This window comes from Stenella coeruleoalba, assembly GCF_951394435.1.
Source record: "Stenella coeruleoalba genome assembly, chromosome: 2".
In the NCBI taxonomy this organism is placed as follows: domain Eukaryota; kingdom Metazoa; phylum Chordata; class Mammalia; order Artiodactyla; family Delphinidae; genus Stenella; species Stenella coeruleoalba.
The window spans coordinates 148,453,288-148,471,896 of NC_137147.1; the positions used below are offsets into that span (position 1 = coordinate 148,453,288).

At 44.0% G+C, this 18,609-nt stretch overlaps 1 protein-coding gene across 1 annotated transcript in view; it reads right to left on the bottom strand.

The window, feature by feature from the left end:
* The window catches only part of LIPC (lipase C, hepatic type), a 173,793-nt gene that overhangs the window by 141,544 nt on the left and 13,640 nt on the right, over positions 1-18,609 (bottom strand). The window contains exons 2-3 of the mRNA XM_079912117.1: positions 15,683-15,779; positions 13,476-13,606 (exon numbers count right to left, since the gene is read on the bottom strand). Of these exons, the coding sequence (XP_079768243.1) occupies positions 13,476-13,560 (85 nt within the window). The 5' untranslated portion in view covers positions 13,561-13,606; positions 15,683-15,779. The remainder of the gene's footprint in view (positions 1-13,475; positions 13,607-15,682; positions 15,780-18,609) is intronic.

Genomic DNA, 18,609 nt, shown 5'->3' on the forward strand with positions numbered 1-18,609 from the left:
GAGCGTGGGCTCATATATATATGAGAGAAAGAAAGAAGCGAGAGATACATACATTTGTTATTCATATATACACATATATATGGAGGGACAGAGACAGAGAGAAATCAAACGGTTCTGCAACACACACACACATATAAATATGCATAGAAAGAGAGAGATAAAGTAAATATGCTAAAATGTTAATAGTTATTGAATCTCTCTGGAGGGAATATGGTAATTCTTTTTTTAAAAAACATATTTATTGGAGTATAATCGCTTTACAGTGGTGTGTTTCTGCTGTATAACAAAGTGAATCAGCTATGTGTATACATATATCCCCATATCTCCTCCCTCTTGCATCTCCCTCCCACCCTCTCTATCCCACCCCTCTAGGTGGTCACAAAGCAGTGAGCTGATCTCCCTGTGCAATGTGGCTGCTTCTCACTGTTATTCTTTGTGCTATCCTTTCAACCTTTTCTATACTGGGACATTTTGGTAATAAAAAGTGGGGGAAACAATGGGAGTATTCAGTGACTCAGGTGAGTATTATAATGGAGGATGACTTAGTAAATAGTAGGTTCTTACAAAGATTATTTTATGGCCAGCAATGCATAGCTGCATTGCATAATTCCACATACATATATGACCCCATTTCATCCTCAGAACAACCCTGTGGGGTCTCTAATAATAACCCCATTCACTACTGAAAAGCAGAGGCCTAGAGATCACAGTGATTTGCTGAAGGCTACCTGTGGGTAAGTGACATAGCTAGGACTGAGACTAGGTTTTTAGACTCCAAATCCAGTTCTCTTTCACCCAGTCTCCCTCACGAGTCTATGGTTTATTTTCCCAAAGAGGAGCCCTGGTGTTTATCTTCCCAGTCCCTCGCTGTCCTCGGGCTGGCGATCGTCCTCTCCTTCTGGGTCTGCAGGGGGTCGAGGGAGGGTGGGTGGCAGGCACCCAGGAGAGGATGGCAGCCGACCTTGGCTAAGGCCAGGGTGAGTCTAGGCAATGGCCTGGCTGGGGACAGCTTGCCTGTGTGGGACAGTCATATCCCCAAACCAGAGAGAGCACGGTGTGGGCTCACAGTGAGCATCTCCCTTGAGCATGATCCTGCCTCAGGCACTGTGCCAGAGGGTGAGTTTTATCACTTACCCTCACCAGGAGCCAAATAAACGGCTCTCTTGGCCTCCTGCCAGTTATTGCTCCTGCTGCCAGAAAGTCTTCATCATGCTGTTCAGAGGGCCAAGCCCCTCCCCCACTAGCTGCCAGCTGGCTCCTGTGCACCTGAGTGGGCCAGAGCTTCCTGCACCCACACAGCTAAAGCCCCCTGTTTAGGCCTGGTTCGGGGGGTGCAGATTTATACTCACTTTCCAATCTCAGGTATACGTATAAGCCTCTTTTTTCTAACTCTGAAGCACCACTACCCCAGGGAGTTGTTGAAGCTCAGACAGAGCCATGATATACCTGTGGGGTCCCCAGTGCCTGGCCCAGGACCCAGGTCTGAGCAGGATCTTCAGAGGTTTGCTGGATGTCATGGGCTGAATTGTATTCCCTGCCCCCACCCCCAAATTCATATGTGAGGTCCTAACCCTCAGTATCTCAGAATGTGACTGTCTTTAGAGATCGAGTCTTCAAAGAGGTAATTAAGTTAAAATGAGGTCCTCAGAGTGGGCCCTACTCCAATGTGACTGGTGTCCTTATAAGAAGATGAGGACAAAGACATGTGCAGAGGGAAGATCATGTGAAGATAAGGAAAGATAGCCATGTGCAAGCCAAGCAGAGAAGGCTCAGAAGAAACCAGCCCTGCCGACACCTTGATCTTTGACTTCTAACCTCCAGAATTGCAAGAAAATTCATCTCTTTTGTTTGAGCCAGCAGTCTGTGGTCTTGTGTTATGGCAGTCCCAGCAAATGAATATACTGATGAAAGTTGGATGTGGTAGAGTCCTAACACAAGACCTGCACAGAGCTGGCGTGTGGCTAGATCTGTGAGTGGTCCCAGGCCCTGGCACCATCCCCAAGTGTGGACTCCCCTGCATGAATTGGTCATCTGGATGTCTTTTGTTGTGAGTCGAAGGTGGAGCCCCACCCTCCCTCCTGAGTCTCCTCTCCGGCTCTTCCTGCTTTGACATCACTCATCCTGATCACAAATCTCAGGGACGGGAGTCTCTCTGTGTGGCGTGAAGGTGGTGGCCAGGGCATGACAGTAACACACCAAGAGGACCTAGTCATGAAACAGTGGCAAGACCTCATGAGAGGGGATTTCTCAGGTGCTGTTTTGCTGATGTCATCAAGCCCCCCGTGGAGGGTCCAGCTCAGCTTGTGAAAACAGCCCTGTTCCTACAGGATTCTTGGATGAAGAAAAATGCTCTAACCTTTTCAAAGCATCCTTGGTTGCCTTACATTGGCCCAGAATTTTCAGGCTTGATATCATGAGGCCTCTCCTTTGTTCGGTCTGCCTGGATTTGTACTTACATCTTGTTTCTGAGGGGCAGTGATGGAGGCTGAGACACAAGGGAACCAGGACTTTGTCCAGGGATGGGTTTTCTCCTGGGCCATTGAGAGGTAGACATCACTCACAGTGGGTAAGGTGAGTGCCAACTTCTAGTTAGAAGTGGCCAGGCCCAGAGAGGCTCAGAGTACGTCCTAGGATACCCTGGCACTGAATAATATCCGAGGTGGGAAACCTCTGAAAGCCAGTGTACCCATGGCTCTGAAGGGGCACCAGCATCACCAGAAATAAGCACCAGTGAGAAACCCAGGGACCCTGGGAGCCTTCCCTGCCAGTTCCCTTCTCTGAGCCACAATTTTCCCTGTAAAGGGGTGATAATGATGCTTATCACACAGGAGGGTCGCATGGATTAGGTGAAATAAATAGGCAAAGCATTTGGCACATCTGAAAGTTCTTAAAAATAATAGTTACTATTATTTCATACTTCTTGGTTCTACTCAAAGCAACGTAAGCATCAAATGTATATTTTTTATTGTTAGTACTGTATCCAAAAATGGATGTGTGTCTGGCCCACTCTAAAACAGCCTTGGGACCAAAGGTCTAATGGTCATTTACTGCTTGGCTTGCTCTTACAGAATCGTGCCTTTGTCCTGCTGTTGTCTGGGAATCTTTGAGTGGCTCAAGGCAACTGAGTTGCACTAGGCTTGAGGCAGGGGGCAATGTTTCGTGTTTAAAGTGGATAGAACTTTGCCTTCATATTTCTCTCTACCATTAACTAACGGTTAAATAGCTGACACCAGATGAGGTAGCTGTGGAAGGTCTCAGGGTACCACGATGCCTCTCAATGAGCTCTCTTGACACTCAGGATATCAGTGCTGGAAGGGATACTACTGGTGGGAAATCGGAGGCGCAGGAGGTAAAGGCAGCCGCCTAAGGCTGTTCAGCTAGGGTGGAGGTATTGGGAGATATCAAAGAGATTACCCAGGTTTCTTGGTATGTGAGAAAATGAAAACAAACACAACAGCAACAAAAAGGAGCCTCGCTGGCAGCCAGACCGTGATGTTCCCAACTGAACATAGACAACGCCCACAAAACAAACAATGTGCTACAAGGACCCTTTGCAGATACATTTGCAACAGGACAGAAAGGAGGCCACTCTGAATCCATAAAATGTGACTAAACATTCCCTGCTTCCAACTAACAAGGAGAGACTATTGCTCCTGTACCAATGCCAGCTCTAGTTCTGCCTGCTGGAATGTTATTGATTAAATTAAGCAATAATGAGTTCACAATAACTAATTATTAAATTATTTAGATACTAGATCACTGAATGGCCCCCTTCCCCTTTGACAGAATCCCATCCAGGTTTGCTCCTGCTTCCCCAACCTTTCCTTAGTTTCATCTGTCACAAGCCCAAATTTTCTAAGAAGCCCCTCTCAACTCCTCGTGCAGGGATGCCCCTGGGTTTCTCTGGAGTGTGTCCTCCCTTCCTGCAGTAAGCCAAATAATCCTAACTTTCATTTGACTCCAAGTGTGTTCCTAGTGGCCTTTGGCTGGTGAACCTTTACATCTGTAAAATGGGCATAATGATACCTGCCCAGTATTCTTTACAGGGATATGATGAGAATCAAGTGATATCATGTAGGTAGGAATAAGTTTTTAAAGTTGAAATTGCTATAGGTTTATAAACTAGTGTGACGTGGAATTTGCAAATGGTTCTCTTTTCAGACTTAGAAGAAGGTACTTTTTAAATGGAAGGTTCCTATTCAAGCTTCTAGTATGTGTTCCTGCCTCAGTTTCATTGGTGTAAATCCCTCCTACCATTTAGTGTTAGGAATAGCAGTTAACAAGTAAATTTCAAATAGAGTTGCCCATGGGCTGGAGCCCTCCTGGGAGGAAGATCTGAGTGTTTGTGGGCACCAGCCAGGTGCAGTTGCAGAGCCTGTAACTTCCGAGTGCCAGCCCTGCCTTTTCCTGCTGATAGCATTGCTTTCTATCAGGGAGTGGCTGGGGTTTCAGCCAGGCTGTGAGGGGAAGCCATCCACCAAGCAGGAAAGGCAGCCAAGAGCCAAGTCCCTCCCTTTTTCAAACACCAACCTCAGTGGTGGCCCCACTGCCTCCAGGGTGAGGGCCAAACACATTAGCATGGCCTTTGATGCCCTTACCTCTGGCCACTTCTTTTTTTGTGCCCTCCTCTGAGCTACAGCAAACGTCTCAGGGATTCCCAGTTTCATTTTCTGTTTTCAAGCCTCCAAGACTGGCTCATGCTTTTCCTTCTGCTTGCTACGTCCTCCCACTTCTCCTTCAAGGCTCAACTCAAATATCACTTCCTCTATAAAGTCTTCTCTGCTAACCTCTCCCTGCCTCAGGGCCTTGATGTTTTGTACCCAATTGTGCACTTATCATACTGTGTTGAAATTATGCCTCTTCCAATCTCTAATCTACACACACACACACACACACACACACACACACACACACACACAGAGCTGTAGGGGTCTCCAGACTTGGTCAATTGGGAAGCTCCTTGATGAATGGTAGTGTGCTTTTTCATTTTTGTGTCCTTAGGAACATGTTTTCGTACAAACCATGGAGCCTGGTACACAGTAGGTGGTTAATAAATGCTATAATTTGCTGGTGTTGATCTTGTTATATTTCAGTATAAAGAAGTATGTTGTTTTCACTATTTTGGTTTGTCTTGGGATAAGGAAGCTGGAACATTTGTCACTGGAAAGTTTTTCTCAGTCACAGAAAGGCCAGTCCTAGTCAACTGAGAATCACAGGCTCTGCCCAGCTCTTGGTAATGCCCAGCTCATACGAAAAGAATTTGCTGGATCCTATTTTCAGGCCTGCCAAGGCATGCTTTACTGTGTGTGGTTAATTCATTATTGCAACTAGTATTTTTCTACCAATTACAAGTAAATCTCAGCTTGGGAATTTTTTTTTTTTTCCAATTCAAGAACCACTTTCTTTTCACCATGACCATGTTTTATTTTGGAGGAATAAATTGTCACAAATATCTAGGGGTTTTATATTATTTGGGAGATGGCTACCCCTGAGGGAGGTCAATATTCAGGATCAATAGACATCTCTCCCCTTCCCCCCTCCAGGAGACTGAGAAATGAACGCCAGGTTTGCCCTGGAAGCTTGTATTGTTTCTGAGGGAAGAGCCTTAAACCTGAAAATCAGGAGACCTGGGTTCAAGTCAGGTTAATGTTTTGCCATTAACTGTCTATTTTTGTTTTTCTAGTGGTTCTCAAGGTGTACTCCCCGCACTTGAAGCAGCCCTTGGGAACTCTAGAAATGCAAATTCCTGGATCCACCCCAGGCCCACTGAGTTAGAAACTTGCAGATGGGACCCAGAAATCTGATTTTAATAAGATTTATTTATTTAACAAATTTAATAGAATTTATTTATTTTATAAATAAATGAGATTTAATAAAATCTTATTTTAATAAGTTTCTCATACACACTAAAGTTCGAGAACCTCTGACTAGTCAAATCCCTTTGTTTTATCATTTTGATGTGAATTTTTAAATTATTCAAATCATAAAGCAAAACACTATATACATAGTACAACATTACATAAAAGTTGGAAGAGACAAAAATTTAGATATAAACTCAACTGAAGTCTGAACATGTTTGTACATTTTCTTCTAGTAGTTTTTTTTCCTTAAATATACATTTTCATGGAGTTGTAATCACAAGACACACACAGTTAGGTATACTACTTTTGTCCCACTTAGCCTTGGAACGAAAATACTGTTCAGTGTTGCCACCTTTATATCGTCATAAGAACTATTTTAATGCCACAACATGCCATCTAAAAGCTGTTAAAATCTACTTTACCAGGCCCCTGAAGGTGAACCTGTATATATGGAGGAGAAAATGCTGGGGACAGACAAAGAGGCCTCCCCTTCAATACACTTGATCTTCTCTTTACTTCTTCCTACCCCTCCCCTCAAATCCCATGGTGGAAATATCGCAACTATGAGTGTTTCTGGAAATAGAGTCATAAGCAGAGAGGAGAGTGACGTTAACCAATAGTCATGAGTTTTCCAGAGTCATCCAGAAACTTGGTTTTTCCCATACCTGAATCCTCTCCTGAAACCCTGGAAGCAGCTAAGGCGTCACTGCGCTGCCTTGTGGCAATGCCTACGAATTACACCTTCTCTTGAGAAGCGTAGCTGCACCCTGAATCTTCCAGTGTGGGAATGACTCGAGTTTGTCTCCTTGCCCTAAGCTAGGTGCCTGATTGTCAGCAGCTGGGTGCACCTGCTGTCTACCTTAACATAGCAACCCCACTCCCTGCAGGACTGGCTGGGCTCTGACCCATTTTTCTAGTTTTCACCTTGGGGCTGAAGTCTGGCCATGATCCTCAGCTTGTTTGGCAGGGGTCCAGATGTTCTGCCTGCTCCTGGCCAGCCCCCTTCCCTAGTGGGCTGGACTCTGATCCCTGGCTGACAGGGCCCCGCTCTAAAATGAACACTCTCCTGGGAACCAGTGTATGGCCACCCTTCTGGCCATGAGAATTGCTGGGCCCCATGGATATCAGGCACACACCCCAGGCTGAGGTCAAGGTGGTCACATCCCCTTGGAGAATGTAACTGGGACTGCTCATATGTGTCTTGTGGACCATACCTAAAATCGGGCAAGGCTCTGGCCCAGCCCTGCCTCTCCTTCCCTTCTCCCTGCTGACTCGCCTGCAAGGACGCCGCATGCCTTGTAGCATTGTGGCAGCTGGTGTGGAAAACAGGGCAGCGAGAATGTGGTGGTGGGGATCTTGCTCACCTGGCCCACAATTAAATATGGGTTCAGGTCCTGGGTCCCTTGTGAAAGGCAAGCAGGGTGGGAGATAGGCTGCTGTCCTCTCACCTCAGGCTTGTCCTCTCTGGGTACGATGCCCTCAGGAGGACTCCAGAATGGCTCAGCCATAGGGCCAGGAAGTATGGCAGTGGGTGGGAGGGTCTCTAGCAGAAAGCATGTAGAATTTCACGAGAATTCTGGGGCTGGCTTTCTGCCGATTCTGCTTTCATGTACTCGCCCAGGTGAATGAGTTCCATCTCTGGATACTACCTCAAGTAGTACTCATGAACCACCTTCCCTACAGTTGTGGAGGCCTGTTAGGAATTTTCAGGTCCCGCTGGGGCTGTAATTCTGGGCTTGGCTAAGCCTATGAGGATGGTAGGAGGTGGCCCCTCTAGGGACAACAAATCCAGGACCAATCTAACTGCAGCTTACCAGGTTTTTAAAAAAAACTTTTTTTTTCTTTCACATTTAAACACTTAAAACACATACACACACATTCTCTCAGAGTCTCAGTCTCTCTCTCTCTCTCTCTCTCTCTCACTCTCTCTCTCTCTCTCTCTCTCTCTCTCCCCCCCCATGGCCTTAATACTCTTTATAGATCTTTACATATATTTCAAATCCCTAGCAATATACATGAATGTAGTTTTATCATAGTTGTGATTCAATATGTAGGTTAGTTAGTCCTCTTTTTCTCCCCCACTTTACTGCCTTTAAAATTTCCTCATACTTATTTTTTAAAAGCTACAAGACCAGTTGTTATGTAACCTTTTGGAGGTCACAGGTCCCTTTGATAATTTGCCAGAAGTTATGACTTCTCTCCTGCCCTCAAATGCACATTCATACAGCCTTGGGTACCATCCTAAGAGGCATCCAGCCTCTCTGAAACCCATCCCTGGGCTAGGCTAAGAACACTTGTATTGCACTATGAGTGCCTAAGGGTCAGCATTAAGCCTTTTATTTCTGAATCTCATCATCATTGTTCCCAAAAGTTCCTAGAACTTCTAGTAGTAGGTATTCAAAACAATGCTTGTTTAAAGGAGGAATTAGTAATACCTGGACCCTCCATCCTTGATGGTTTATTGTTGGGCATTCAAGGTGTTTTCGGTTTATTGCAGTTGTGATGTAGTATTGCTATCAACTCCTTCCTATTTTTTTTTTTTTCTTCTTCTCCTTCCTGGAAGGCCTGTTTTTGGAAGGTGTTTGGACTTGGAAAACATATGTACTTTATTGGCTCTGTGCCTTTTCTTATGCACAAGGAAAGCCTCCTTCACTTTTGTCCAGATTCCATCCTACAAGACTCGGCTCAAATGCTGCTTCCTCCCAGAAGCCTTTCCTCTACGTACTTGGAAGTAAACTCTTCTCCATCTCTACCTGCACCTTGTCTTAGTCAACTCAGGCTGTTGTAACAAATTACAATAGACTGGGTGGCTTGTAACCAACAGAAATTTTTCTCACAGTTCTGGAGGCTGGAAGTCTGAGATCAGGGTGCCAGCATGTTGGGGTTCTGGTGAAAACCCTCTTCCAGGTTTCCTCACATGGTGAACAGACAGTGAGTGAGTTCTTTGGGGTCCCTTTTATAAAGACACTAATCCCATTCATGAGGGCTCCACCCTCATGACTGAATCACCACCCAAAGTCCCCACCTCCTAAGATGCCATGCTATTGAGGGTTAGGATTTCAACATATGAATTTTGGGGGGACAGAAACACTCACTCCATTGCACTCCTCTCCAGTGGTACTTGGCATATTTTATGGTTTAGTTGAAAAAATTTTATATATACATCTTATCTCCTTTATTAGACTCAGTGGTATACCTTATATATTTGAAACCCAGAATGGATCATTTTAATACCACTTTGCTCTATAAGACAAAGCTATTTTCAGTTATATGCATGCAAAAATCAGCAATAATCACTATTTTCTTGATTTGTTATTTAGTTTTAAAGCAATGAACAATTAAAAAAGAAGAATACATTTCCACTTTAAAGATACGCAAGTGCATTAAAGATATTTCCTGGAAGAAACAAAATTTTTACTTACCAAACAAAATATTATACTTCACAGTTCACTGTAAAATCTGTTTTACTGTTTTACATTTTAAACACAGAACTCTAAGTGGTCACACGGGATAGGAGAATTGAAGTACTCGGGTTCTGTATCTTTGTCTTTATAATCACTACGCTATCATTTTAAATTTCAAATCTGCTGTTTAAATGCAAGAACAGGCAATAAGTACCACGGGATTTGGAGACATGAGATGACCAAAGTGAGCTGGGAGGATTCTGAACCATTAGACACTTGCAATGAGCACATGTCACAGTCCACGAGTATCAGGGGCCAACTGCAAAACTGGGAGGTCTCTAAATTGACATCAACAGAGAACATTTATTCAAGGAGAAGTAATATAAAACTGTGATTATTTGAAGTTTACATATATATTAATAAAACTCAACAGTAACCACAGCAGTTGTTTACAAATTTGACCAAAAAACTATTTTGAGGGGGAGGGGCTTTAGTTTTATCACTGGCATTATATAGAATTGTGATGATGAAAGGAAGACCAACTTTTCGTAAGGTCTATTATTATTTTGCATTCTCTATGGATGATGGCCCCCTTATTGCTGCTGGCAGTGCAGGCAGCTCCCATCTCCCTACTCTTGGTCCACCCGATTCGACAGTAAGCTCATGGAGAGCAGGGGCTACTGTGCGGTCTACAGTTGTACAGTGTCTGCTGCACAAATAACAGCAGTTCTGAGTGTGGGCCTTGGCAGGACCTCTGAGGATGTCCTCCCTTTTCCTATATGTGAGTCCAGTTTTCTTCATGTACTCTGGACAAAGCAACATATCACAACAGATTCAATACAGAAACAGATGAAAAAATCCAGCTGCTTCTATTAAACCAGACATTACAAAATTAGCGAAATTTCTTTGTGAACCAATGTCACTCTTCTGACTCACTTTTTTTGTTGTTGTTTGGAAAATACAAGTTATTCCTCATAATATGTTACATATGTTAGCATGTGATGACTTTTTTATTTTTAAAAGCATTAAAATTAAAAAAAAAATTCTCAGTTTTAGTCTCTAATATGGTAAATATTGATACCTGTGTTCCACGTAAAAAAGAGCTCTTTGGGGGATCTCCCTGGTGGTTCAGTAGGTAAGACTCCACGTTCCCATTGCAGGGGGCCTGGGTCCTATCCCTGGTCAGGGAACTAGATCCCGCATGCATGCTGCAACTAAGAGTTCTCATGCCACAACTAAGAAGCCTGCGTGCCGCAACAAAGATCCCACGTGCCTCAACTAAGACCTGGCGCAGCAGCCAAAATACATAAGTAAAATAAATAATATAAAAAAAAAGAGCTCTTCGGAATTCTGAATAATTTTGGAGAATGTAATGGTGTCCTGGGACCAGGAAGTTTGAGAACTGTTGTATTAAAAGCACTGCCTTATATATGGCAGATGCCTATGCACACTTACTTGTTAAATGAATGAGTGACTGACGGCTGGCCTTCAGTTGCTTCTAGGATGTGGACTCTGTGGCTGGAATTGCAGGGAGGGGGCAGGCACCTTAGGCAGTGGTCGCGGATACCGCTGGAAGGTGGGGCTGCCAGGGTCTAGGAGTAGCAGCTCCCATTTAAGCAGTATTGATCCTCCTGGCCACGCCAGTGGGGCGGACTGGGCCTCAGGCAGGGAGGTCTGGGGATGAGAACGATGGTAGCTCTGTGTCCTGGGGTCTTCAGGAGGCTCACCATATCTTGTTTCCCTTGGTGCTGGTAGGCAGGAATTATTCAAATAGTCCTCTCCTGTGAGAGGAACCCAGCAGAATGTATTTCTAGGGATCTCTGGCTGTTAAACCACTGGGTGTGAGCACAACGGCCAGAAACCTGTAGCCTTAGGCAGACAGATCAACCTCTAGGTGCCTCTCGTGGCTCTGCCCTGAGCAATCATGGGACCTCCAGCAAGTCAATTTTCAGCTGGCTGACTCAACCACAAGGTGAGGGTGGGATAAAATGTTTGCACAGTGTCTGGCATATACAGGGTGCACAATATATTAGTCGGTCCATTAGCAATGTCGTTAATAATAATAAAAGGTAAGCTGGGAGGATTGGGGTTAAGGAGGAAGGGTCCTATGGGAGTTCCTCCTGGCCCCTGACTAGTGACAGTTGAAGCTTGGTACAGACCAAGTGTTCTCCACCTTGGCAGTATTGACACTTCGTCCTGAATAATTCACTGCTGTGGGGCTGTTCTGTCCATTGTAGGATGTTTAGCAGCGTCCCTGGCTTCTACCCCCATATGCCAAGAGCACTCTCTCCCCAGTTGTGGCAACCAAAATCTCCCCTGGGGGGCAGTTTGGAAAACCATCCTACAAGGTATAGATACTCAACCTTTCAGGGCTCTACTGTGGGATGCTTGCCTCCTTGCAATGCCCCAGGTGGATGTCCCACCAGCCTCATGCACACACATCTTGGCTGACTCCCTGCAGAAGAAATTCTGCCAAGACATTCTGCTCTCAAAGGAACAAGAGGCCTCCTGACTCTGATCCTTTCCCTTGAAGAACCTTCCTGCTAATAGTGGCCACTTCCCTCAGCTTTTGGACAAACCAGGACCCTGGGAAAGCAGTAGCTGACCAGCACAGGATTTGGTGAGGGAAATGTGGACGATACTCAGCAACCCCCGGGGAGGCCATCCTGCCTTTTATCCTTCACCTCGGCTCTAATGGCTTCCAACCCCCAAGTCTCTACTGAAACATCGACTGGGCCAGTCAGTAGCAGAATGGATAAACCAAGGGTGGTATATTCATACGACGGAATGCTACAGTGAACAGAATGATGAGTCACACCTCATGCAAATGCATGGTTGAATCTCACCAACATCATGTTTAGTGAAAGAAGCCAGAAGCAAAAGAGCATATACTGTATGTGTCCATTATCGAAAAGCTTCCCCCAAAAGCAAAATAATCTATGTTAAGGCTCAAGAGGTGTGCAAGGGAGGTTTCTGGGATGCTGGCTCAGATTGTGAAAATTCATTGAGCACTTACGATATAGGCACTTTTGTAGATATATATTATACTTCAGTAAAAAATTAACAAAAACAACATTCTGGGCCAAAGGGCAGGAAAGGCCCTTTACCAATATCCCTGTGAACACGGAATAAAAATCATCAGCAATTCTGCCCGGATGGCTCTAAATTATTATTATCATTTTTGGACTCAGCTTGATAAGTGAGATGATGTATGCAAAATAATTAACCTTGTGGTTGACACACAAATTGCTCAATGAATGGTAATAATTAATACTGCTAATAAGTTATTAACTGACCTAGTATACAAAATAATAATTAAACATAAAGAACAGCCTTTTTTCTTAAAGGAGAAAAAAAATGTTCTGGAATTTTCAGGCAATCTTTGGGTAGTAAGTTCCTAATTCTTTTCGGAGCTCCCTCCAAGCAGTCTTCGAGGAAAGAAAAATCTAAGCCTCTACCTTAGAGTTTCTAGGTCCTGACAAGTAACCAGCACAAAAACAAAGTCCCAAAGGCCAGTGTCATCTGCCCAAAGTGTTCAGTTCACTTCATATCCATCGTTTATTGATCCAATGCACTGTTTAGCCAGGAACCTGGAATCCACCTACCTGATCAAGCATTTGGATCTCTTTGGGCATCAACCTAGTGTGTGAATTTACAGACCAAACAGGTGTGACTGCTGTTGAATTCCTCAGTCTCAGAGTAAAACTCTGGCAGAAAAAGTGAAGTCTAGAAAATGTGCAATGATAGCTCTGTTTTCAACCTGACTGGAAAGAGGATTCTACAAATTCCTGTCTTCTGAGAAAGCCAGCAATTAGACAACCCTCAGCAAGATGAAGCATTTCATTGCAAGCTGTTCTCCTCAACTGCAAATTAGATGCCAAATTAACTCTCAGGAAGATCTGAAACTCCTTCAGATTATTTGCCACCAGAGAAGTCTTATCCTGACTATTTCTTAATAGGATATGCGAGAGACTTCATTGCTAGTTGCAAGCTCTTTGAGAAGACTTCTACTCCCAGAGTGGCTTCCTAAACTTTCAGTTCTGCCTACAAACAGCTACACGTCCTTGTGACCTTCGATGCCACTAACAGAACACCTCGTATGCTGTGAAGCAAGTTCTGTTCCACATAGCCAAGAACACTTGGATTCATTGTGACGTACATTTAAAAAAGAAAATCCATGCCCATTTCCGGAGAAAAGGCAGGCTCTTACCTAGTCCCAGGCTTTGTCCATGGGCACTTGATTGGATAAAGATGCACAAAACCAAGAAAATAGAGACACACAGGGAATTTTCCATTTCTCCTGTCTCACCCGGACCGAGGTCTTCTTGCTAATTTCTGAAGCTAAAGAGAGCAGATTGCCTATTGATACTTTGTTAGAGAAGACTGCCCATTAATAATTAACCTTTTAAACATGTTTTCTAGTGTTCAGACACTTTCCTTCCTACACTGAACCCAAATCTAACTCTATCTCATACAAAAAAAAGGTTGATTTACAAAAGTATTTTTTATCCTGATACATTTTGAAAATAAAATATCTTGTCATGTACTCTTACCTTCTTGGGCCAAGGTCACAGTTCTAAATTAATCAATTTAAAGTTAATGTGTTGTGTTTGGAAGTACTGTCAAAGGTCAGGAGTAGGTGACTCCCACATGGTTGCCTAAGTCTCTCTCTGGCAGTATGCAAAGGGAATGCAGGCTCCTGGCAGTGGTATTTCAAATTGCAGGCTAAACCCCAAGAGAAAGGAAAGGACTCTGCTATGTGGAGAGCCCCAGGTGGTCTGTTTTCTATTGAGTTTAGCAAAATTGCTGGTGCCTGTGGTCAAAGAGTGATGGGCGACATTTCTATAGCTGAAAGGGGCAGAAAACTTCTATCCTCAGTCTAAGAAGGAGCTGATGGAGGAGCAAAGATGCAGAACTGGATGCCTTTGCTGGGGGCCCCATTGAAAGATGGCCCTAGAGTAAACACACTCTTTCCTCCTCTGTGTTAATGGATGCTCTAACTGGGTAGACGACTGAGAAGTAAGGCCACTTGGCAAAACCAGACAGGGGAAATTCAGGTGTGGCTCTTGTAATATTCCTTGGGTTTCTAGTTTTATTTAAACTTTATTCATTTTTCAAACTTTTAAAAAATATCTATTATATTCCAGGCACTGCTCTAGGTACTTGAGATATGCAAGTGAAGAGAACAGACGAAGATTCCAGTCCTTGTGGAGCTTATGTACCACAGGAGATGGGAGGAGTCAGATAACAGGCAATAGACATAATAAATAAGAGATTTATGTAGATTGGTAGAATGTAATCAGAGCTATGGGAAAAGGAAAAGTATGGCTGAGTTAAGGGGGTTGGGGAAGGTAGTGATTTTAAATAGAATGGTCAAGGTGAGCCTTGTTGGGAAGCTGAACTTTGAGCAAGGGTTTGAGGAAGTTGCCCCTGTGGACATGTTGAGGAGAGCATCAGGTAGCCAGAACAGCCAGTGCAAAGGCCCTGAGGTAGGAGCATGCCTGGAATGTCCCAGGAACAGCAAGGAGGCCAGTGATTAGGGACTTTGGCTTTTATAGTATGAGACATGGGGAACCATTCTGAGCAGAAGAGTGATATGATTTGTATAATATTTGTAAAAGATCATTTTAGTTTCTAAGACTAGGAGCAAATTATTAGCAAACAAGGGTGCAAGTGGGTAGATCTGCTAAGAGGCTATTACAGTGATCCAGCAAGAGGTGATGGTGCCTTGGTTCAGCACAGTAACAGTGGAATTGGGGACTGATGGATGGGTGGTGGATATATTTTGAAGGTGGATACAACAGGATTTCCTGACTACTGGGATGCAGAGAAAGAGAGGAGTTGAAGATGACTTCAAGGACTTTGGCTTGAGCAAGTGGGACAATGGTGTTGCTACCAGCTGAGATAGGAAAGGATGTGAGTGGAGCAGGTTTGGTGATGGAAAATCAAAAATTCAGTTTTGCCCAGGTGGAGTCTGAGATGCCTCTTAGACATCCAAGGGGAAATGTTGGGTAGGCAGTTAGATAACTTGGTGATCATTGCCCGGATGAAACGAACTGATAGGACCTTCTGAAACCACCGGCAGTTTGGACAGACTGATCCTAGGCCAAAACTTAACTCTGTAGTGTCTTGTGGCTGCCTCAGCTTCCAGAGGACTATACCTTGGAGACCATCTAGTCAAATGCATGATTTCTGAGCAGAGGTTTCTGTGCTGGCTTCTTGGCTGGCTCCATCCTACCTGCATAGTTAAGCAGGATCTGAAGGTTCCACTTTACTTCTTATTTCCCAGAAAGTTGGAACCTAAAACCAGCTGACTATCTACCTGGCTCCTCTCCCCTGGGCCCACCTCATCTCTTATCCTTTGGGTACTGCCAGGTACCAACTCCACCCCCGGCCTCACTCTACAGATTAACTCACCAAGAAACCAGTGAATCCAAGTGCCTCTGGGATCCTGGGTCTATTATCAACTAGCTGGCAAAATGTTACTTAACCTTAATGAGTTCCATCTCCTCACCTGTAAAATAAGAGAACATGGGCGGGGGATAATACTTTGAGGTATCAACAATATATTTCTCCCAACCTCTTCCCTCACCCTCTCCCTTCCACTTAAGAAGAGTAAAGTAGAGAGAAGACTATAAACCTTTTGTCTTCCTGAAACTTAGGACCTAGAGTAAGTGAATTCTAACCAACAATGGCAAGTAAAAGGCTAAAAATGTTTCAAAGGGATGTGAAGGGAGAAAGAGTACCCCTACCATCCCAGCACTAGAAAGAGAGTGTCTTGGGCTTTCTAAGTGGGTGGGGAGAGAGGGAGATTTGTCTATGAGGGCAGAGGGGACAGTCCCTTGTTTCCAGAAAGTGGTAAGAACCCAAAGAAAAAATGGCTGTGAGTGTGTCAGCAGGGGGACAAAAGATGTCCCTGTGCCTGCCATGCGGTGTCAGTAGCAGTAAGCCTCCGGTGCCAACAGGTCATGAAGATGGGCAGGAGTGGCCCCTTAGTGGTCACCTATGTGGACTGATGTCAGATGATCAGGTGCTTACCCCTAACCCCATTTCTGGGTCTTGTGTCAGATCCAGAAGTGTGGGTGGGGCGGGGTAAGAAAGAATCTAGGAGGGCCTAAATAATAGGAGTTTGGAGTCATAACTCAGGTGGGTTACAGAAAATAAAGGTATTTCTTCCACATCAGAATTTGCGGACTGAGATTCACACTTCTACAAACACAGGTATATCATTAGTATTACGGATTTATATGTGAAGTGCCCAGCCAAGTGCCTGGTTCATGGTAGAAGTTCAGTAAATTACAGTGATTTATTTTGAGGCAGTATGCTTAGTGGTCAAGAGTCCTGGCTTTGGAATCAGACAGATCTAAGTTAAGGTCCCTGGCCTATCACTTCCTAACTGGGTGACCTGGGGCAAGTCATTAGTGTTCTGAGCTTTAGATTTTTCCATCTGTGTAGTGGGACTAAGTATATCTACCTGATGAGATTAAAGGAGATAATGTAAAGAGGTAAGTCCTTAGCAATCCTGCCAAGCAGGAAATAATAAATGGCAGCTATTCTTACCATTTTTATTGTTTTTAATTCATGTAGGGGGTCCAGGAGGTAGATAACAGCACGATCACAGGATTAAAATTTAGTGGAAAATTAAAAGGGGAGGAAAACAGAAGGGTCTGGATCAGTGGTTCCAAAATCTGATTGAGGGCTGGAATCAGAGTCAGCCTGAGAGCTCAGGAAAAGAATTATAGGCTCTTCCCATGACCGAGTGAATAAGAACTTCCAGGGCTGGAGCCTGGACAACCTTAATTTTAAACAAACTCTTCAGATTATTCTTGGTCACCCAAAGTTTGAGAACCATTTCCTCAGAGTGGTGCTTGAGACATCTGTTGGGGCACAAGAAGAAAATAATAGATCTTTCTGATTTTTCTTGTGTCACCTGCTCTAGGCTGAATGTTTGTGTCCCCCACAAATTAGTATATGAAACCTAGCCCCCAGGGTGATGGTAAATGGATAGGGCATTTGGTAGGTGATGAGATCATGATGGCAGAGGCCTCATGAATGGGATCAGTGTCCATATGAAATGAACCCCAGACAGTTCCCTAGCCCCTTCCTCCATGTGACGTTACAATGAGAATATGGCCATCTGTGAGGCCTTCATCATACACCAAATCTGCTGGTGCCTTGATCTTGGACTTCCCAGCCTCCAGAACCGTGAGAAATAAATTTCTGTTGTTTGTAAGCCACCCAGTCTATGGTATTCTATTATAGCCTCCCAAACCAATGAAGATATCACCTTTGAAAATTTTGTGTATATATAATGCTTATAATATATTTATACTGTATCACTTGTATACAGTACTATGTATTAGTGCTATATACTTTACAAACAGGTAAATGTCCATGTATTTTGGAGGGGCACTCAAAATTTTTTTCAAACTGACAAAAGTGCTTCATTAAAAATGTGTGAAGGCTCTGCCTTAGAGGGATGCAATGGCCCCCAGGCCTTTGGGACCTGATTATAAGGTAGTTGATCCCATCAATACATTGGAATCAGCAGATCCATCAGTGGGATCTTTAGTCATTTCCACACCCCAGAAAGCCCAGCAGGTGATGGAGGACACTTCATTTCCCATGGCCTGATCCCACGGAGCCTGAAGCCTCCAGCGAGTTAGCAGCATGGTGCACAGTGGTAGGGCCCCGTGCTTTCTCTTGTCTGCAATCCTCAATCTAAAATAATAATGGACTTATAGTTAGAGCCTTAAAAATTGCCCTGTACTTGCTTCCTTTTCATTTGAAGAGCTTCTTGAAGAAATAGAGATTTCAAGAGGCTGGACTTTAATGACCTGAACGTAACCTTTCCTTTCAGTGTAATGGCGATAAGAAAGTTAATCAGAAGAAAAAATATTTTACATAGATAGAGCAAGAGGAGGGAGAAGGCGTGGGATCAAGGTGAAAATCTCTGATGATGGGAGACATGGGGCTTTATATTCCAAATCAGATTTTCTTGCTTTCATCATCAGAAACTGGGGATACCTGAGAATTGTGGCCTCTTGGCAGAATTCCGAGGAAAGAATAATTGAAACAGTACGTTTTGGATTGGTACTATTATTTCCCTCATTTTACAGTTGAGATTTAAGAGATTAAGAACTAGAACAAAACCATATTTTATCAGTAAAAGGCTGAGGGAGAGGAAATCAAGGCCACCTGAATCCAGGGTCAGTTTTCTAAACCATATGCTGTCAATCCCTGGCTTTCCTCAGGCCTGCACTGAGCTTTCTTTCCTCATTCTTATTCCACTTCCAAGATGAAATTTATAAAGTTTGTAGGATCACGTCATTGGAAAATGACTA